The sequence below is a fragment of the Dreissena polymorpha genome, chromosome 16 (genome assembly GCF_020536995.1).
Source record: "Dreissena polymorpha isolate Duluth1 chromosome 16, UMN_Dpol_1.0, whole genome shotgun sequence".
Taxonomy (NCBI): Eukaryota; Metazoa; Mollusca; class Bivalvia; order Myida; family Dreissenidae; genus Dreissena; species Dreissena polymorpha.
Genome location: NC_068370.1, coordinates 42,905,172 through 42,927,981, shown reverse-complemented (window position 1 = coordinate 42,927,981; position 22,810 = coordinate 42,905,172). Strand labels below are relative to the sequence as shown.

General features: G+C 35.1%; 2 protein-coding genes across 3 annotated transcripts in view; one reads left to right on the top strand and one right to left on the bottom strand.

Annotated features, from left to right (window-relative positions):
* The window catches only part of LOC127862023 (uncharacterized), a 339,308-nt gene that overhangs the window by 28,037 nt on the left and 288,461 nt on the right, over positions 1-22,810 (bottom strand). The window contains exon 1 of one of the 2 annotated variants that reach the window (XM_052400950.1): positions 10,649-10,799. The exons of the other annotated variant lie outside the window; for it this stretch is intronic. The gene's annotated coding sequence lies outside the window, so the exon portion shown is untranslated. Of the gene's footprint in view, positions 1-10,648; positions 10,800-22,810 lie in introns of those variants that run through there. 2 annotated transcript variants of the gene reach the window in all.
* Positions 2,485-22,379, top strand: LOC127862056 (PAT complex subunit Asterix-like). The gene is made up of 4 exons (XM_052401007.1): positions 2,485-2,643; positions 12,305-12,404; positions 19,930-20,027; positions 21,225-22,379. The coding sequence occupies exons 1-4, from the start codon at positions 2,594-2,596 to the stop codon at positions 21,292-21,294; spliced, it is 318 nt and encodes a 105-aa protein (XP_052256967.1). The 5' UTR covers positions 2,485-2,593; the 3' UTR covers positions 21,295-22,379.

Genomic DNA, 22,810 nt, shown 5'->3' with positions numbered 1-22,810 from the left:
GACAAAATTAACGTCGATGAACTAAAACTGCTTAGGTACATTTCTTAAATCTTAAACTTGTGTAATTCTTCACCAGCATTCACCCGTATGGCTTAATTGAAAAATAAATTTTTAAAAATCCGATTTACATGTATCGGTTTCGACAATGTCTTGATGTTCTTATCAAAACAGAAATACTTTTGTCATGATAAGTATAACACATGTGAAAAAGATAAACTGGTGCTGAGCATACCATTTGATAACTAATAACCTCCCAGAATGATGACTTACATTTCACCAATATATCTTAACACAAAAAATATTATTGAAACTATATTTTGTCTACATACTCTGTGTATGCTCTGCTGACTACGACCTTGTAGCAATACACTCACATATACAATTGCAATAACGCAAATGAGAAAGTGTTACTATTTCCAACTTTACATTTAGAAGTTTTTAATTTAGCTAAAACATTTATGAACATTTGTCAAATATTGAATCTACAAATAGACTAATTAACAGCAAGCACCGCGTTCAGCCCCCTGCACTTCAGCAGCCCAACAGAAAGACCCTGCTTATCACGACAACAACGCTCCTCTTTTACTACCCAGTCCATAACCAACAGATCATCATTGTTCTTTGCCTCCCAGAAACAAAACATCAACCCTGATATAGTCTGTGGCACAGAGCCATGGCTAAAAGGTTTCAAACCAGGGAAAGCAACTGGAACATATACTATATAATATAGGTAGGTATTTCCTGCCCACTATGAGGCGTACCAAAATGACAGAGGAACACTTGGGGTGGAATAGCTGTTCTTGTCCAAGAAGAGCTGGTCACCAAAAAGAAAGCGTTTATATTAGTCACCAATTGTGAGATTGAATGGATCCAAATGAAGCTGAAAGACAACAAGAAACTCTTAGTATCATCGTTCTACATGCCTCACAGGAATATGTCAGATGTAAAAGAGGTAAGAAAATCTATTCAGCTGGCTATGAGTGACAAAGAAAGGCTTACCACCATAGCTGGTGATTCAATTGCCCTGATATTGATTAGGGGTAGCCTATCGTTACGTAGGGAAGCCCAGGATAGAGAAGTACAACACACTCTAGTGGACCGACTTCAACTTCACTCAATTGCACGACAAGCCCATCAGAGAAAACAGCATCCTTGATCTCATTTTCAGCACCGATCCATCATTAATCAAGTCAACTGCTAACATCCCCGGGATATCGTATCATGATATTGTAGTAGCTGACTCGGACACAAAACCATATTAAATCAAGCAAAAACCAAGACGGTGTTTCATTTTTTCCACGGCAAACTGGGACCAACTAAAGGCCTACGTCACATACATATTCAGACAGGTAGTACGTACAGCTCTACAATAACAACAACAACATTCATGATCTCTGGGATACATTTAAATCCAAAATCTCACCGGCTTATCAGGCAAATATACCATTTAAAACAAAATCCTCAAATAATTCGGCTCCATGGATCTACAGAAACATCAAACGTCATCTGACATGCAAACCAGACTTTACAAAATGGAAAGGGAATCTAACCATTGGGTCAACTATCAAAAATGCCAGAAAGAAACCAAGAGAGCTATGCGCAACGCTGAAAGGATTCATATTAACAAAATAATAGAAGAGGGCCTCAAAAAACCTTTCTGAAATTACATAAGGTCTAGGAAAGAGGAAAGCATAGGAACAGCTCCCCTACGAGAGCATGGACGCCTCATTACAGGCAGTAAAGGCAATGTAGAAATACTAGTAAATCAGTTCCAGTCCGTTTTCCCCAAGGATGACATAAACCAGCAAACTCCGCAACTAACTAACAGGGTAAACGACAACATCCATCAACTACACATAAGTGAGGATGGTGTACTCAAGCTGTTGAATAACACCAAAGTCCGTAAAGCTGCTGGCCCTGATGAACTCCCAAACACAGTACTGCAAGCCTGTGCTGTAGAGGCAACACCAGCCATTACTGCCATCTTCCAGAGGTCATTAGACACAGGCGAGCTTCCAAAGGATTGGAGAGACGCAAACATTGCCCCAGTCTTTAAAAAAGGAGATAGTCACTCACCAGAGAACTACAGACCAGTATTACTCACATGTGTGCTCTCCAAGTAATTAGAGCACATCATATGTCGCCATGTACTAATCAACATGGACAAGAACAATGCACTAACAAAACTAAATAATGGCCTCCGCTCATTATACTCTTGTAAAACCCATCTTGTTGTCACAGTCCATGACCTGCGCGGATCTATGACCAGAACAAACAGGTTTATCGGCGATTCTAGTAAGGCCTTTAACACCGTGCTCGACCAACGCCTACTGCTGAAGCTTGATAACTACGGCATCCGCGTCCATTACGCAACAGGATATCACACTTCCTCGCACAACTTAAAATGTGCGTGGTGGTTGAAGGAAAGAAGTCCCGTAACATTGCTGTAGGATCTGGCGCCCCACATAGCACAGTGCTAGAGCCCTTGCTGTCTCTCTGGCGCCGTATATATTCAGAGGGACCAGATACCTTATTTAATAGTAGTGTGTAGCCATATTTCTAAATCTTGTAAGCTCAAACGACAAATCTAAAAATGTCAACCGCAGCCATAAACGACGTAAAAAGACCGAACAAAATACACAGGTATTTATTCTACTTTTCATATGTGCTTTTGAGCAATGCGTATGTGATTTAAAACTTAATGTTTCGTATTATATCAATTCTGAAACTAACTTATCTATATGTGTTCGGATAGAACCCTTCGGATAAAACAAACATTTTTGCCATTGCAGGCCTGTTTCTGCCTATCTCACGGGTCCGATAGTCGGACCCATTCTCAATGCCAAATATGCATATTTTTTCCCAATTCACAAAAAAAAATCCCAATTTTTATTTTTTTTTATTTTTAAAGAAGTGTCTTAAAGGGATCTTTTCACGCTTTGGTAAATTGACAAAATTGAAAAAAGTTGTTTCAGATTCGCAAATTTTCGTTTTAGTTATGATATTTGTGAGGAAACAGTAATACTGAACATTTACCATGGTCTAATATAGCCATTATATGCATCTTTTGACGATTTTAAAACCTAAAAATTATAAAGCGTTGCAACGCGAAACGATTGAATGATTTGGAGAGTTCTGTTTTTGTCGTTAAATTTTGTGAAACTACGAAGATTGCTTATATAAGGTATAAAATACTTTAAGTATATGTATTCGGCGGAATAGCTCAGTAGGCTAAAGCGTTTTTACTTCAGGACTCTGGCAGGACTCCAGGGGTCACTGGTTCGAAACCTGGTCCGGGCAATGTTCTTTTCCTTTTTTTAATTTTATTCTTGATTTTTTACTGGAGCTTTTACGATCCAACGTTTACATTTATCGATATAAAGCATTTAATGAATAAGTTAAAAAATGCCAAAATCTGTGAAAAGGCAGGGGTTTTTCAGCACTGTCTGCGCCTCCGGACAACGGAGGCACTCCCAAAGCAAACGGACCCGATCCCAAACCGAAATTATAATTTTTTTCCCAATTTCCAAAAAAAAATAAAAAAAAATAAAATTTTTATTTTTTTATTTTTTCAAGAATGAAGTGTCTTATAACTTATGTGACTAACCAGTGTTTGTTTTGGTCAAAAATATTTGCTATAAGGTTTTGACTGTTCAGTTCTTATCACAGAGTGTAACTGTAACTGAAAAATAAAACTGCAGTAATTGAATTAACGTTGAACATGCCCAATATTGCATCTGTTTACATAAAGAAGACAAAATACCCAAATAAAAACAAATTTATTTGTTAAACCACTGAATTATTTAAGCATGATTAATTCACAATTTTTTCCCAAATGAGCCGTTTCATCGAAGCAAAAATTCCAAAATGACCAATTTTGTCGATAAAAAATTCCCAATTTGGTCAGACTCCTTTTCCCAAAATAGGCAGAAAAACCCCTGAAAGGCCCCTTTAAGACTTATATTTATTAGACTCACAGTGACTCGAAATAGTAAAATGGTTTCCGGATGATAACTCAAGAACGCTTAGGCCTAGGATCATGAAACTTCGTAGGTAGATTGATAATGGCTGGCAGATGACCCCTATTGATTTTCATGTCACTAGGTCAAAGGTCAAGGTCACAGTGACCCGAAATAGTAAAATGGTTTCCGGATGATAACTCAAGAACGCTTATGCCTAGGATCATGAAACTTCATAGGTACATTGATCATGACTCGCAGATAACCCCTATTGATTTTCAGGTCACTAGGTCAAAGGTCAAGGTCACGGTGACCCGAAATAGTAAAATGGTTTCCGGATGATAACTCAAGAACGCTTATGCCTAGGATCATGAAACTTGATAGGTAGATTGATCATGACTCGCAGTTGACCCCTATTGATTTTCAGGTCACTATATCAAAGGTCAAAAAAATGGTTTCCGGATGATAACTCAAGAACGCTAATGGCTACGATCATGAAATTTCATAGGTACATTGATCATGACTCGCAGATGACCCCTATTGATTTTGAGGTTACTAGGTCAAAGGTCAAGGTCATGGTGACCCGAAATAGTTAAATGGTGTCCGGATGATAACTCAAGAATGCTTATGCCTAGGATCATGAAACTTCATAGGTACATTGATCATGACTCGCAGATGACCCCTATTGATTTTCAGGTCACTAGGTCAAAGGTCAAGGTCACGGTGACCCAAAATAGTAAAATGGTTTCCGGATGATCAATCAAGAACGCTAATGGCTAGGATCATGAAACTTCATAGGTACATTAATCATGACTGGCAGATGACCCCTATTGATTTGCAGGTCACTAGGTCAAAGGTCAAGGTCACAGTGACAAAAAACATATTCACACAATGGCTGTCACTACAACGGAGAGCCCATATGGGGGGCATGCATGTTTTACAAACAGCCCTTGTTTTTCTTTTTCGCACACAACATTTACCAATAACCGTTAGTGTGTTGTTTTTTTTATAGCATTTCTACCTGCTATATCCATCCTTATTATGTATAAACTGTGCACTTTTTTGGCATTGTAAGAAGGTACTTTGATAAAAGTACATACTGCGTCGCATGCTCGAGAAGTGGTTGTCAAAGCCTTCAAAATCAATAAAATTTTGGAGCTTCCGAGTGGCTTCGCCCCCCTCGGCCCCCTAGTAGGTATTTACCCTGCACCTACCAGGACCCCCAGCAAATTTTTCAATATCCCCCCCCCCCAACCAAAAATCCTGGATCTGCCCCTGTAGGATGCAAGTCCAGTCATAGTATTTGCGTTTGATTGCACCTATTTAATTTGAAGTGAACCACCCCTATATATTTATGTTTTCAGTGCTTTCCACAGGATTTTTGTCAGGCGCCCCGTGGCTGATAGGGGTGGTTATGGAGGGGTGTCCCCTCCCGATGTGGATTTTTTAAAATTTAACGTGTCAATTCACGTTCTGTGGTGCGTTATAACTCAAAGAAAAACAGTGTCAAAAGACGTCATTTGGTGCGCTATAACTCTTCAAGAAAATCCCCCAGTCATTAAAAAAAAAATATATAATTTTTTTTATTGTTTAATTGTTTTTAAACTTTCCCGCACAGATAGTAAAATCCCGACTCGAACAATTTCCCAATACATCCATTTCAACCCGACTGAGGGACTCTATTACTGTATACTTACTACTTTTCAAGTTTCTATTTATTACCCGATAATCCCGTTTATTCCGTTTTTTTAAATCACTTTCTGGTAAATATTTACGATAAAAGCTCTCTTTTATTTCTTTACACAAACCTTGCCATTTTTTCTATAGTATCAAATAAATTTTAAGTGACTATATAGATTTGATGAAATATTGCCTCTATTGTTAAAACGCTCAATACACGCACGCTTTCTATGCATATGACGCGTAGTTGTACATGCTGCATAATTTTCGCGCTATTTTTAATTGAGAAAAAGATTCGAAACAAAATAAATTTGCACTGCTAATTTGAAGCAAGAATATTTTAACGTTGCGGTAACATTTACATTCGGAAGTGTGTTTCGGATTAAAAACGCGTTAACATTGACTTACGGGAATGGGTTTCGGATTACAAATTTAATTATTCCTTTTTGAGATTTCTACAAATATTAACAGTTGCGTTATGAATTCAACGAAAATTTGTTTAAACACTTTACAAGTCGAATAAATGTTTTGACAGAATTAATCATGAAATTCACGTTGTCCACGACTATTACGGCCGTTTGTCATCATCAGTCTTCTAAGTATCGATTATCTGATGAAACATTTACAAGTGTGCGTAATTAATTCAACGAAAATTTGTTAAAGCGCATTACATGTCGAATAAATGTCAGAAAAACGAGGTGAATCAGTTCTATAAATGGACATGATGAAATTCACATGTACTGGAATTAAATTGTTATGGCATAATTGTAACCAGAAGTTATTCGCACAACTTACTCGCTATAAGTAATTAATTGTTTACCACTTGCAATTAATTTCTCGTATTAATTATGAGTCATAGGTAACACTTGTTTACAGTAAAAAGGTGTGATGATGATGCCCGAAACCGTATTTAATGTACTGTACTGTACTAGTTACCGGTTTTATATTACGTAAATGGTACAACTTCTTTCTTATCAAGCTGCGATAAACTCTACTTCGTGCCCGACGTCAAATAAAAAATAATGGTCGATAGTGAACCCCGCCCTCATAAGCATTCGCTTAACAGATTGGACAATGAACATCACAGTTTGACGACTTGAAAGTTACCTGATACATCCTTGTCAGCATTTAAATGACTGTGTAATGTGGCTAGAATAATCGATACGCACGTCATGCTATTCTCTTGTTGATTATCCATTACCCCATGTGGTGTTTATGGCGCTTACTTGTGAAAGTAGGTACCGAGTGCTCTTTTAAAACAGGGAATATTGATACACTGAAAGAGAAACCTTGATTTATTTTTCAATCTCCACTTTCTTTTACTGAAAAATACACTGATCAGAAAATTTCAAGCGCCCCGGGGACTCTGATTTCGAAATTCAAGCGCCCCGGCGAGGGATCGTTAAATGGCCTGTAGAAAGCCCTGCTTTTTTAACAGTAAGATTCACATTTTACTGATTAAAGGTGTGATAAACTTCCGTTTGACACTCGAATACAGGGTTGACATTATTAACAGATTGTCGATCAAATTCATCGGTTAAAATCATAAGGAAAGCAGTTGTTTTTCTCGAATCTTTAAATTGCGATTCAAAGTTTAGATCTCACAAACGCGTTTCCCCACGCCGGATGTTTGACCCAGGGGCGCCCCATGGTTGGTAATAGGTCCATGCATAGTTGAGACTGACCGTATTGTCATAAGAGAAATTCAGTATCAATTAGAAGTGTATCGGTGTAGAAATGAAGAAATTATAGTAAAAGACAATTTTGGGTGGGTGTGACCTATTATGGGCCGGGCGCCCCAGGGCTGGTAAAGGGGCCATACATAGTTGAGATTGACCTTATTGTCATAAGAGATGTTCAGTATCAATTTAAAGTAAATCGGTGTAGAAATGAAGAAATTATAGTAAAAGGCAATTTTGGGTGGGCGTGACCTATGTGGGCGGGGCGCCCCAGGGTTGGTAATGGCGCCATGCATAGTTGAGATTGACTGTATTTTCATTAAAGACATTCAGTATCAATTTGAAGTGAATCGTTGAAGAAATGAAGATATTATAGTAAAAGGCAATTTTGGGTGGGCGTGGCCTATGTGGGCGGGGCGCCCCAGGGTTGGTAATGGGGCCATGCATAGAGGAGATTAACCGTATTGTCATAAGAGAGGTTCAGTATCAATTTGAAGTGAATCGGTGCAGAAATGAAGAAATTATAGTAAAAGGCAATTTTGGGTGAGCGTGGCCTATGTGGGTGTGGCCTATTATGGAAGGGGCGCCCCAGGGTTGGTAATGGGGCCATACATAGTTGAGATTGACCGTATTGTCATAAGAGAAGTTCAGTATCAATTAGAAGTGAATCGGTGTAGAAATTATAGTAAAAGACAATTTTGGGTGGGTGTGGCCTATTATGGGCGGGGCGCCCCAGGGTTGGTAATGGGGCCTTACTTAGTTGAGATTGACTGTATTGTCATAAAAGAGGTTCAGTATCAATTTGAAGTGAATAGGTGTAAAAATGAAGATATTATAGTAAAAGGCAATTTTGGGTGGGTGTGGCCTATGTGGGTGGGGCGCCCCAGGGTTGGTAATGAGGCCATGCATAGATGAAATTAACTGTATTGTCATAAGAGAGGTTCAGTATCAATTTGAAGTGAATCGGTGCAGAAATGAAGAAATTATAGTAAAAGGCAATTTTGGGTGGGTGTGGCCTATGTGGGTGTGGCCTATTACGGGCGGGGCGCCCAAGGGTTGGTAATGGGGTCATACATAGCAGAGATTGACCGTATTGTCATAAGAGAGGTTCAGTATCAATTTGAAGTGAATCGGTGTAGAAATGAAGAAATTATAGTTAAAGGCAATTTTGGGTGGGCGTGGCCTATGTGGGCGGGGTGCCCTAGGGTTGGTAATGGGGCCATGTATAGTTGAGATTGACCTTCGAACAAACCTGTTTTAGTGGTTTGTCGGGCATTGCCATGTGATTCGATTATTAACAGTATCGAGAATCATCGCGCCCATGCTTAATACATGTACATTAGTCAATATGGTGGATTAATTATTGTTAAATTAATCAAAAATAATATTTATCATTGTATTGTTGAAAACACATTAAGAATCTATTATTGACATACCATAATTATATTGCTGAATATCTTCATTTAACATATTCCTGGTCTAAAGAAAATTCCAGGTCACCTAGTTCACGGATAGCGTCTTTATTATATAACGATTATTTTACTGGCCGGGAACTCCGGTGATGACCTGTATGTAAACTTGATACCTCGCGGGTTGAAATGCAATCCATTAAAGTGAGGCCTCGCTTCCACTGCTCTTTATATACTTTTACATGTTTACATGTTGACAGGAATATGGAAGTAAGTACTAAATATGAGAACATAGCCTTTAAATATAAACGCTTTTGCGCTGGTAATTCTCTGAAAATAAAAGGTGCACGCACAAACTGTATTGCAGTAGAACAGTGTTACAAAGACGCGGATATGTTTCCAATGTTCTGGTGGTATACTCAAATCAGCCAATGGAATAAATGAAGTGTATTCATTAATACCTAGCCGCGGGAAATTTTATTTGAATTTTATTGGACACTTACAAAGGCGAAAAGCTGGCTAAATACATTTAGGCCAAAAAATGGCTGAATCAAAGAAGAAGAAAATTAAGTCTTGAAGACTTCGGTTTTATGCAAAAACTGAAACCTGGGGATAATGATTTGGATTTGCACAACAGTTTATTTATTGTTCCCCTTTTGTTCAGATGCTCTCGTATACATACCGCATGATAATTCAGCCGCAGACCCAAAACTACAAAAGCGTCAGGCCTCGTGGAATAATTGTGCATTCTCAACCGATATATGATGTTTCAGTGAAAAACGAAATAAAACATGAAAAAATATCATGCAGTGTTTATACTTGTTTCGAGAGTTTGTTTTGTTGAACAAAGTGTTTGTTTCTAGTTGTGTTTTTGCATCGATTTTTGCAAGGCACTCCTGGGAAGAGGCGTTTTTTTCATCGTGCACAAATTCAGTTAATTGTTTTGTTCTGAGCTAGATGCATATCGCCCCCTTGGTGCAAAAAGATACCATGTGACATTTAAATTAGAAGGCACATGGTACCTTTTTGCTCCAATTGGGTGCTATTGTTTCCATTATTCTGATGGAAAACCAACTAGCTTTGTAATTTTGACTCCTTATTGTTACAGTTGATCCCCTAATGCAAAGTTGTAGGGGACATTTGGACTCCCTATTTTTCATCCATGGGAAAACCCTGAATTGGAGACAAAAGAGAAAAAAAACTTTCAAATGCACATATTTACCACTTCTGGCTTCAAGTAAAACTTTGTTTACACAATAATTAGTTTGAGATTTGGTTTTATTTCTTGAAATTGAAGCTGCGATGAAAACACTTCTTTTAGAGAAAGAGGCTGGGGAGTCTGACCAAGAAGATGATAGCTTTTACTAACATGTACAGTATACTTAAAATGTGAAAATCTTTAAATGTGCTCTTCTTTTGTAGACCTCATATTTACTTTTTATGCTCTGAAAATAGCAATATTTTGTCCCTCAAAACGTCTAGAATTCATTTTTGGTCGCCCAATCGGGGCGATGCCCTGGACCCATAAGGGAGCATAGGCGACTCCCTTGACCCCCGGTCTAATTGGTTACTATTCCAAAATAATCCCTTGTTGAAAATCATAATGACAGCCCTGTGCATAGCATGTTTTATGCTTTACAGAGGCTTAAACATACATACTGCTGCCTTGATATGAAGATATATCAATTAAAATGCCAGTTTTTTTTTATCTGCTTTTGGGGAAAGGGCCTGGCCTTTTTTTAGGGGAAAAAAATCGCACGAAAAGCCAGATTTTTGGGGGAAAAAGGAAAGTCTAAAATAATCAATTAAACATATTTTACTGTTTTTAAAGCAAATTCAAGGCAACAGATAATTTAGTTGTGCAATATTTTTTCTATTTCCTGCAATGGATCAGGTTAACTTATATATTTATTTAACTTACCTATGTCACACTTTTCTTGATTCTACAGTCCCTTTTGTCACACTGGATTGCCTGACTGCGTCCATTTAAAATTATATAACAAGAATAATGCATATACCGGTATAGATAGACAGTAGACATAGCTAAAAAAACTATTAATAGGGTTCTACGCTTTTTGTGTGGAGAACACCCCTGTTTATACTGATATGCTGTACATGTACTTTTAAAATTAACAAGTTTCAAAGTGTAGATTTTTCACATGTAAGGCCACGACTTTTATATTTCTTGGTTTACAAAACCGCCGACCCTAATTTTTGGAAAATGGAAAAAAATAAAATCGGAAAATCGTCTTCTTTATATATATTTTATTCCCGACCGCACTGAAAAAACGAGCGAAACGAGAAAAAAAATGATCCGGTTTGAGTACGGTTGCGAATAAAATCAGGTAAGTGCAATTGACGACTGGTTCACATTATTGCAGAGATCGAGATATTTTTCAATGTGACAGCTTATGTACCTGTCCTTTTATGGGCACTTCTCAAAACTTATTTCGGGTAAAAATTACAGACAATAGGAAAATCAGCGTCAGTAAAATTTTGACCCCATCAAATTTATTTCCGAGTTTGTGACGCAACTATATTGTTTAACATGTTAATTATATCAAACATACCCGATATTATATTAGATAAAGAAGTACTACCTTGCAATTTGATAATTGTTATAAATAATCCAATAAAACACTACCATTATTTACGATATATGTGTTTAGGAATTTTGTAAACACGTAATTTGTGTAAGAGTAGTTTATCTTATATAAGATTTATGCAACGGGCATTGCATTGCATACTGGTGCGCATCGAATTACGCGAACCTATGTTTTTGTTTTAATGGGAGAGGAACGCAATACCATGTAATGGTGTGATTAAAATTGCCTGATGTTACAAATAGTGCTTTTAGGACTCATTTTATTTGAAGATTTAGATGTGTTTCTTTGCATAATTTGATATGTTGTCTCTGTGTTAAGGTTATAAAAGGTATGTTGTTTTTGTCCTGATGTTATTAGTATTAACTTTTTTTCCAATGTTTTTTTTTTCTTTTTTTTTCAACCGTCCAATGGATCATTTTCCAAAAAAAATTGTAAACCAATAAATAAAAAAGTCGTGGCCTTATATACATATATATTTCGTGGTATTTTGATTTCTATAAATTTGCCAAATGTATGCATTCCTTAATACTTACATATATTTTTTGTTATACAATTTTGATAATAGTCCTTTATTATTAACCACACATTCAAACTGAATTCATGTAAGCTTTGCTCAATTTATTAATATTGTTCAAGTTGTTAGCAATACATCTAGACTAATATATTAATTATTAAACACTGCGAATACATGGTCAGCCTTTTTCACCAATTTGCTTAATCCCACAGCAAACTCTTTCTACACTCAATATCGATCATGTGACTCTAACATTCTCAAAGTGGTAAGAAAACTTGCGAGTTTGGTATAATGCACTATACACGCCCCCTCCCCCTGCCCACACAAAAATATGCAGACAAAGTAACAAATTCTGTCTATGAAGTCAGAAGGCCTTCCATACTGTAAAGTGTAACAATAAATGAAATGTTTACATTACCATCTTATAATGTTAGTTTCTACAACCTGTCTTTAACAGATATAAGCCCAAAGATTCCAGTGCACCGGGTGATGATCCCACTCCAGACTACATGAACCTTCTAGGGATGATCTTCAGCATGTGCGGGCTCATGATGAAGGTATGAAGCCAGGGGCAGCAGCCATAATACTGCTAGTAAAAGTTGTAAATTGATGTAGACTCCTATAAAAGAATTTGTAACACAGCAACAAATTTATCTAATTTATATTTTAATATTTAAATTTCCTGTAGTTAGCTCGCCTTCTGACAATATTTTTGTGTGTTTGTATTTGAACTCCACCTTCACATAATAGTTTAGTTCCTTTGAATCTCAAGTGAGGACAAATGGCCGTCTTGTTTCACATTTGGTATCAATTAATCTGTAGTTTGTATCATTGTTATTTGAGAACTCAAACAATGTAAACTTATCTGTGATAAGGCACATGGGACAAATTTAAGACTTCTGAAATAGTGGTTTCCCACTATATTACTGAAATAAAAACCATTTGGAAATACCAACAATCATCTATATAAAGCTTTTTGTAAAAACTCAATTATCTTGGTTAGTAAATTTATGAATTTTAAATAAATTCAAATACAATCTTTTTAGGAATTGTATTATTATAAAAGACAAAGAATTTGTCAATTTGTCAATTTGTGAACATTGATAAACTAGCATTTCCAATAGACAAAGTAACATGTTTAACTTGCTGCCTTGTATCGGTCAACATGAAATCATTCCATTTGTATTGGGTGTACACCCAGCATATATAAAGAAGAAACTGCCAGTCATATGTAAGGTGGTCCGAAGAGTACTGGTTATCTTATGAATCAACTATGCTTCCAGTCTCACCATTAGTCCACCAAATATTTCATTTTAAGTTTCTTCGTTTGAAATATGACTGTGAAATTAGTACAGACATCAAGCGTTTTGTACTCGTCAATTATTCCAATGTAATATGTGCAGAGTTGCATTTGTAATTTCGTGGAGTAATTAGTAGAAAAGACTTCTGTATATATATCTTTATTTTCCACAAAGCTATATACCGGTAGTAAGGTATTTTAATGCAATTGACAAGAAAAATCTTTTAGTATTAAAGGTACTTTAATAAAAACCTTGAAGATTTATATATTTTTGGCTGTAGTCTCTGATCTGTTAAAATATCAGAGATTTTTAAGTGAACTTCATTGCAACGCTTTCCTTGCACACCTCGAGAAAAGAATAACCTTACAAGAGTCTTCAATTAAATAGTAAATCGTCCGCTAAATCATTATGATTGTTTTTAGAGATTATGCTGTTGCAAATCTCCATTATTTCGTATACTGTAATCTATTTGGTTTTCTACAGTCAAGATTTGCTTTTTTTGCAATCCAGACATTTTTTTATTAATTATGTATAAACATTTCAAGTGATTGAATATTATGTCCGTGGAGTTACAAAAATTCATTGTTGATTTTTATTTTAACAGGTACAACTACTCAGATACATATAATTATGTCTACTACATGAAGTGGTCAATTACTATTGATAAAGTTAAAGTGCATTAATTGCTAGTGGTTTATATCAGTAATATTGGGTTCCCATTTGTTCGCTAAAATTAACAATCGCTTGGTATTTCTGGCCGTCATCTAAGAATAGAACTTGACTTGAAGTTGAATATTCTTAGCAAAATCAAGAATTTTTAAATGAATTATTTCGAATTTTATTTAAATTAATATAATTTGAAAAGCACCAGTATTTTACAAAGGTCAAATGTTTTGAAAATAAAAAAAAAATCTTAAAATTAATTAATAAACTAATGTCTCCAAGTAAAGCTTACTACGAGGTACATATAGGATCAGAAATGCAGCCTTGCCATTTGTAATTCGTGTTACAATAGCATATATAACACTGAGCTTGACATTGTTATATACTGGTCTGAAGAGCACTGGTTATCGAAGTATTCACTATGATTCACTAAATCTGAATCTCAGGTGTGGGCCAATGGTCATCTTGTTTCACATTTGGTATTGTCACATAGTCTTTGACTCTCAATAAATACACTACTCCATTGCTGTTTTCATAGATTTTGTTTTTGCTTATTTAGATCCTGCACAACGCTTTCCAATGTCTGGACAATATTCTGAACCACAAGCTATATTTGGCATAACGGCCCCAGCCGTCCCGCTACAAAACAAATTGTGTGCCTTTTATGCGACTGTTTGTGTGATACTGACTAGTTTTTATGTCAAAATACAGATATAAACAATGAAACAGCATGTGCAAATTGTGATGGGCCGTGTGCAAAGTCAGGTGTTTATCAATTGCAACGTAAATTTGATGTATGCAACAGACACATAACAAATACATACAGAATTGACCGATGTTTGAAGTTTTAAACCCGAGGCAATGAAACAGTGTTCTAGGCTTGACAGCCTTTTGAAGATTGTATGTTGATAAAAATTGATCATGATATAATTCAATGATGCCCCAAATATTTGTTTCATTACAATATCAAATATAAGACTTCTGAAATTGTGGTTTCCTACTATATTACTGAAATAAAAACCATTTGGAATCATCGGCAATCATCTATATAAAGCTTTTTGTAAAAATTCAATAATCTTGGTTAAAGTTATAATTTTTTAATAATTTCAAATACAATATTTTTAGGAATTGTATTATTATAAAAGACAAAGGATTTGTGCACAATTTTATTTGTGAAAATTAATAAACTAGCATTTCCAATAGACAAAGTAACAAGGTTTAACTTGTTGCCTTGTATCGGTCAACATGAAATCATACCATTTGTATTGGGTGAACACACAGCATATATAAAGAAGAAACTGCCAGTCATATGTAAGGTGGTCCGAAGAGTACTGGTTATCTTATGAATCAACTATGCTTCCAGTCTCACCATTAGTCCACCAAAACTTTCCTTTTAAGTTTCTTCTTTTGAAATATGACTGAAATTACTACAGACCCCAGGCATTTTGTACTTGTCTCTAAATCCAATTTAACATGTGCAGATTTAGATTTGTAATTTTGTGGAGTTATTAGTAGAAAAGACTTCCATGTATATATCTGTATTTTCCACAAAACTATATACTGGTAGTAAGGCATTTGAATGCAATTGAAACAAATCCTTCCTTAGTATTAAAGTTGCTTTAAAAAAACATGTAGATTTATATATTTTCTGCTATGTTCTCGGAGATTCTAAGTGAGCATCACTGCTTTCCTTGCACACAGTCAGTGCATTAATTGCTAGTGGTTCATATCGGTAATATTGGGTTCCCATTTCTTCACTCAAATTAACAATCGCGTGGTATTTCTGGTCATCATCTAAGAATAGAACTTACTTGAAGTTCAATATTATTTGCAAAATCCAGAATTTTTAAATGAATATTTCAAATTTTATATAAATGTATATAATTTGAAAAGCACCAGTATTTTACAAAGGTCAAATGTTTTGAAAATATTAAAAATTCTCTTGAAATGAATGAATAAACTAATATCTACCAGTACAGCTTACTACGTGGTAGGATCAGAAATTCTGCCTTGCCGTTTCTTATTCGTGTAACAATAGCATATATAACACTGAACTTGACGTTGTGATGTAAGGTGGTCCGAAGAGCACTGGTTATCTAAGTATTCACTATGCCTCCAGTCTCAACATTTGTCCACCTTTTTAGCTCGACTATTATATATAAAATATATAAAGTGGAGCTATCTTCTCACCCCGGCGCTAGCGTCTGCGTCTGCGTTAGCGTGCAAATGTTAAAGTTTTCGTACTTCCCCAAATATTTTCTTTGTCCCTTGACATATTGCTTTCATATTTTGCGTACTTGTTAACCAACTAACCCCAACCTATAAACAAGAGCAGACAACTCTATCAAGCATTTTGTCATAATTATGGCCCCTTTTCCACTTAGAATATGCAGCAAATGTTAAAGTTTGCTTACTACCCCAACTATTTTCAATGTCCCTTGACATATTGCTTTCATATTTTGCATACTTGTTAATCAATATGACCCCAACCTATAAACAAGAGCAGTCAACTCTATCAAGCATTTTGTCATAATTATGGCCCCTTTTCCACTTAGAATATGCAGCAAATGTTAAAGTTTGCGTACTACCCCAACTATTTTCAATGTCCCTTGACATATTGCTTTCATATTTTGCATACTTGTTTACCAACATGACCCCAACCTAAAAACAAGAGCATACAACTGTATCAAGCATTTTGACAGAATTATTGCCCCTTTTATACTAAGAATATGCATATTATTGATAAATCTATGTTAAAGTTTGCGTACTTTACCCCAAATAGTTCCTATATCCTTTGACATATTGCTTTTATATTTTGCATACTTGTTTACAAACATGACCCCAACCTATAAACAAGAGCAGACCACTGAATCAAGCATTTTGACATAATTATGGCCCCTTTTACACTTAGATAATTGAACATTTTGCTTAAATTGCCATAACTTCTTTATTTATTATCACATTTTATTATTACTTTGAAAAAAAACAACACTTACCTGAATACCACAATGGATTCCACATAAACAATACCCCACGCCCCTTCCCAGAATCTCTTGCCCCCCCCCCCCCCAGCCTCTGCCACCCTCTGATTTTTTTTTTAAACATCTAATAAAATACCCCACCCCACATTATACTCCCCCTCTCACCCCCCCTCCAACCTCCCCCCGCCAAAAAAAAGTTATACTGTTAAGCACTCGAATAGTCGAGTGCGCTGTCCTCTGACAGCTCATGTTTAGCTCTCCTGAGCATAACATGCTCATGGTGAGCTCATGTATTTTACTTTTGTTAATGGTTTATCCTGAGTAGTGCGTGATCAACATTTACTTTGTCAATACTATCAATAAAAGTCACATTTATTGTCCAAACTTCATGTAACTTGTTTAGAACAAGTTAATCTTATTTGAATCTAGGTGGAGTTCGAAAATGGTTTTAGTCGGTTTAATACATAATTGCCACAAATTGGGGCAGTTTTTCTTGTTTTACTTAATTTTTTAATTATGAACAAGCAAGAAATCATGTTGTTAAACAATGATTAGAGAAAATATTCTTAAAATATTTAAGAATTTATTTTTTTAGAATACTATGATAATTGTCCAAATAAGTACTAGGCTGCCATGAAGTAATGCAGTTTTTCATGTATAACATGATGAAAAATAGTAGGCTTTTATTTTATGATTATCCAATTGGTTGACCCACTAAAAGCTTTCTTCTTCGCTTAATTTTCAATGTTGGGCATGGCATTTGTTTCAATAATCTCACTACTCTTATAACATTTGTGTCATAATGGGTTAATAAAAGCTTGGTCAGAAGTCATATTTATTTCACAAACATTACAAAAGAAGATCAATAAATGTTCTTTGGTTTCTCAGGTAAGCGCACAGGGGCCTCAAGTCCCCTTGTTTTAAATGTTGAAAGTAAAAACTAATATGTTCCAATACTCTCTCAGACCTTATCAAGTCTGTGTCATACAGAGTAAAATACTTTTAGAAGAGGCAAACTGTTCTACCGGTGTGTGCCCCGGGTGTGAGCAACTGGGCTGACTAAAACTTCAATCTTCATAAATTTACTCTTTTATTAAATATTTCGGCCAAAGGCCTTCTTCAGTAAACGATTAATAAGACAACTTTACATAGCGTTTTCTTCTGTCGATCATAACTGATGTAAATACAAAAAAGTTTTAATAATTTCCTCCCTCTGGAGATCCAATACATAGAGTAAAACTTCAATGTTTATTCACCAAAATTAAAATGATTTAATTGACTAAGTTTGATAATTCTAGTTAGGCATTTGTTAAAAAAGGTGGCATTTGTATACTTAAATGGTGTACAGATAAGCAATATTATCAGGTTTAACTTTTTCAAACCAGCATGCTGATCTCCCAACAGCTGTTGTTTATAAGCAGGGTATTTTATATCCATGGTTTGATATTCTGAAACAGCTGATTTTTTGTTATTTACCAATTTACTTAAATACCCATACAGTATACTTTGAAAACCTGTTTAGTTGAACAATTTATTTTATTTACTTATCATAATTGTTTAAATGTTTAATTGAAATATCTTATGGTAAAGTTACTTAGGACAGACTGATGCATTACAAAAATCAAAGTGCTGACAGTACTGGTGTAACAATGCTTTTGAAGAGGATTGATATAAAAGCATCTATTTAAGTTTATCTACATCACCACAATTTTGTATGTGGGTAAAAATTGGGTAAGAAAAAAGATTGGGTTAGGAAAACAAAATTGGATAGGAAAAAAAATTGGGTCGAAAAAAAAATTGGGTACGAACAAAAATTTGGGTACGAAAAAAAAATGGGTACAAAAAAAATTGGGTATGAAAAATGTAGGGTACGAAAAATAAATTAGGGGTACGGGGAAGTAGTACCCGTGGGGAACTTGATCAATTCAGTGAAACTGGGAGGCGGGTTACATTCTAGATCAAATATAACAAGAAATATCTTTAAAAAGATATATTCGACGTGTATTTTCTGTACCACTGATCTTAAAAAAACGTTCTGTTACATTAAAACGTTTGTGGGTTATAACATTACGTTTCAGCATATAAATTCAAAACTTGACATGCTCTTTAATTACAAAATGCTCTTTAATTTCACATGTATATCATACCAAACTTTATATTTCGTTGTTTCCTTTCCTAAGTTAATGATGCTATCTGTACGGACGTGATTTCACATGCCCATGTGCATGAACATATAATTTTTCTCTTTTGATAATTGTTTTTTTCTCTAATTCAATAAGCTTATGCATGTTTGTTCGTTAAGTACGGCAATAATTTCATGATGATTCCCGAAAGTAGGTATGAGCACATAGTCGTAAGAGCACTTGAATACGTGAGTTCGCCCATGAACACATGGTAAGATAAACTAAATCTCCGCGATATGACCTAATATGTGTTTAATACAGCAAACAATATCCAACAAACGAATGAATTATCAAACATAGTATGTGCACTCATGTGGCTCTGTAATTTCTGTTTGAAAAGTTTATTAAATATGCAAAATGAGAAAGCATGCATAAGAGCGAGTTTCACAGATGTCATACGGCTATTATGCTGTATATATACCTTAGTAGCTACAACGTTTACAAATGGCAGGTTCGAAATAATTCGTTTTCTTTACACTCATGATCGCGTTGCGCGTTGAAAGTTAATTATACACGTTTTAATTCGCAATTTATTTACTGAATCACGACAAATGTCAAATACAATACAGAAAATGCATAGTTGTTTCATTGATCTATAAACAAATAATGGATTGAATGTAACTGTTTTAAAATTAACGTTTTTCAAACTATTATTAAATCTTTTTCCAGAATATGCGCTGTCCTATTTATAGCTGATCTTTCTATACCTTTATCAATGATAATCAGCGAGGTATGCCGATTAGAAAAATCGAGCTATCTCAATCGGACTGGCTCGGTCTTTTACATAGGTCTCCATTGTGAAGAAATTTTTCATGGTATGGTAACTAAGACGAGCTGCTTCGCAGCATTGTCAAAAATAAGAATAGGGTTTTACTGTCAAAAATGAATGTGATTTACGAGCAAGTACAAGAACACGATAACATGCATCATGATGTATTTTTCATTGATTTTCAGCTGAAGTGGTGTGCATGGTGCGCTGTTTACTGTTCATTCATCAGCTTTGCAAATTCCAGGGCATCAGAGGACACCAAACAAACACTAAGTAGCTTTATGTGAGTCTGGGGTTATCTCCCTTTTAGGGATTCACAAGAGTTGTCTCCTTTTTTTGGAAAATTTTCAATGTTTCATCCTGTGTGGCTCATATAGGGCAGTTATGTTTAATTGTTTCAAGAACTTGACTTTGTTTGTATCTCCATTAAAAGATAAATTTTGCCATTATGGTTAAATTATTGTACGGGGTGCACAGAAATATTCAATAACAAATTGACCTTTACATGTATACATATTTATGCCCCCAGTAGGGTGGCATATAGCAGTCACCCTGTCGGCCTGTCTGTCCGTCACAGATGAAGTGTAAAGTTTATTGGGGTCCATTGATTTTTGCGTAGTTATGGGTCTTGGACTAAACAATTTTCTCTTTAAAAGGCTGCTGTGCGGCTTCAAAGCGCAGTAAAGGGCACTGTGTTTCACAAACACAGGTCTTGTTTGTTTTGGAATACACAATAGTTTATTTGAACAATAGCTTCATTGAAAATTAAATTACATAAAATTCTTTTGTTATAATAGTATGGATGTGTACCAACATTGTGTGCAACAAAATATGTATTATTCTTATACTCTTTGATTAAACAAAAAATGTATGCTTTCTATTTTTAATCTACCTATGCTTCATGTAAGATTAAAAATAGATACATGCAAGTTAACTTTTTTATGATCAAATATTCTTAAGATGTCTATATTAGCTGTCTATATTAGCTGTCTATATTAGCTGTGGGAATCTGAGTGAGTCTCCTGGTATAGAGGAAATTAAGAGTCACCTTGTGATGTAATGTATCAAAGCTTTAACCCTTTGCATGCTGGGATATTTGTCGTCTGCTAGATTGGTGTCTGCTAAATTTCTAAAATAATAATTTTCTTCACTTTTTTTCAAAGACCTATATCAGAATAGCAAACAGTTTTGTGGCGTCTGATCTGGATCCAAACTGTTTGCAAAGGCCTTTAAAATTCAGTTCCAGCGCTTAATGGGTTTAAAAGGTTAATCACTGCCAACAGAAATACATTTTTTTGGTGAAATTTTCCATTTACCAATGTTGGTATTTTAAGGCTGTTATATAAGCTGTGGGGAAATAATAGCATAACGATGTACCTCGATACTTATTTTAGTCCATTTTGATTTTTGTTGCGAATATCAGTTGTTATGAAGTGATTTGAGTCCCCTCTTAACCAAATTTGATGTTTTATTTTTTCAGGCTGTCCATTTCAGCTGTGGTGATGTCCTATCTACAGAACCCACAACCAATGACCCCTCCATGGCAGTGACGAAACGTTTTCCTATCCATCTCTAGTCTATACACCAGTCAGCAAGCAAACGTATAACCATCAATTCATTCCATCGTGGTCACATGACTTAGTTATGTTAAATTTTAAGTGTAAATTCAAAGAAAGAACAATTATTTTCTCTGATGTTTTATTTGCACTTTTCATCTTATATTTCAAGCTTTTATACACATTGTTTACCTTTATTTGAAAAAAAACTCAGCTTTTTAGAAAAACTTGCGCACTGCAAAATTTGATCGCCTGGGTGTGTGCTGGCTAATTTCCATCAGTGCATAAACAATTACTTAATTTAAAAAAATCAAACAGGTTCTCTTTCTGCATGGCATGCTGTAGAACAATTAATGAAACTAATCTAGTTTCTTTTTAAAAATATGTTTCTAAAACCATGGAAATCCAACATCAAGAAGTTACACACATCTCATATGGGTCAATATTTTAGCATGTGTTTCTAAATATTCTCAGTTGTTGGGCCATGTACCACACGTTAGTGGGCAACATCATCCTGCTTGTAAACATTTATTTTTATTTTTTGGGTGTGATTTGCCACTGTCCAGCAATTTATTGTGTAAAGAACTAAAATTGACCCTTTAGTTATCAATTTTATCGTGCAATTCTTATTTTAACAAGTATGAATATGTATATGCAAAACTGAAATGATATTTTTCTTGATATGGTGTATTAACATTTTAACACATATTAGTTTTTGGCCTTATGAAATATTTTGATTTAAAGTAATGAAAAGTAAAGTGTATTTCTCAACAATTTCTTCAATAAGTTATGATGTTTAAGTAAATCTTGTGAAGATTGAAATTTTACTTTGGTAGGTATTTTTAACCCTGATAGAATAACCCTTTGGTTTTATAGAAGAAACCTAATACACATGTAGATCATTGTAGAATATTATAATGGAAAAGTAGAAAACATGTTATCGAATCACTCTTTGCAGTAAAAGACTAAGTTGACACTTTTTATGTTAACGCGTTTTATGTATATTAGAAAAACATTTATGTCAATGAAATTATTGTAATTACATGTATTATAATCAAGAAATAAATATTTTGAATTAATGTTCTGTTCTGAAAATGTTGTAATACCGTCTGTTAATATTTGGTATGTATATAAGAGGCTACATGCTTAACCGTTGTTTAACTTGTTTAATGACTTGTATCTTCATAGAGACTGAGCTATGCAAACTAATTCCTCTAATAAACTGGTTGTTGAATTTACCCAAAGTTCACTGCTGAATTAACTTAAGGTAGAGGATCCTAAAGAAAGGAATTTCAGCAGCAACTAATTTGGTGGAAGTATGGCCCTTTTGTCATTTTTAGAGAGGCTGTTTTCGGAGAAAACCCGAGCTTTTGTCATAGCCAGCTCGTCGTGTCGTCTCGTCCGCCGGCGTCGTGCTAAAACCTTAACATTGGCTCTAAAATCAAAGTGCTTCCACCAACAACTTTGAAACTTAATATGTAGATGCACCTTGATGAGTTCTACATGACAC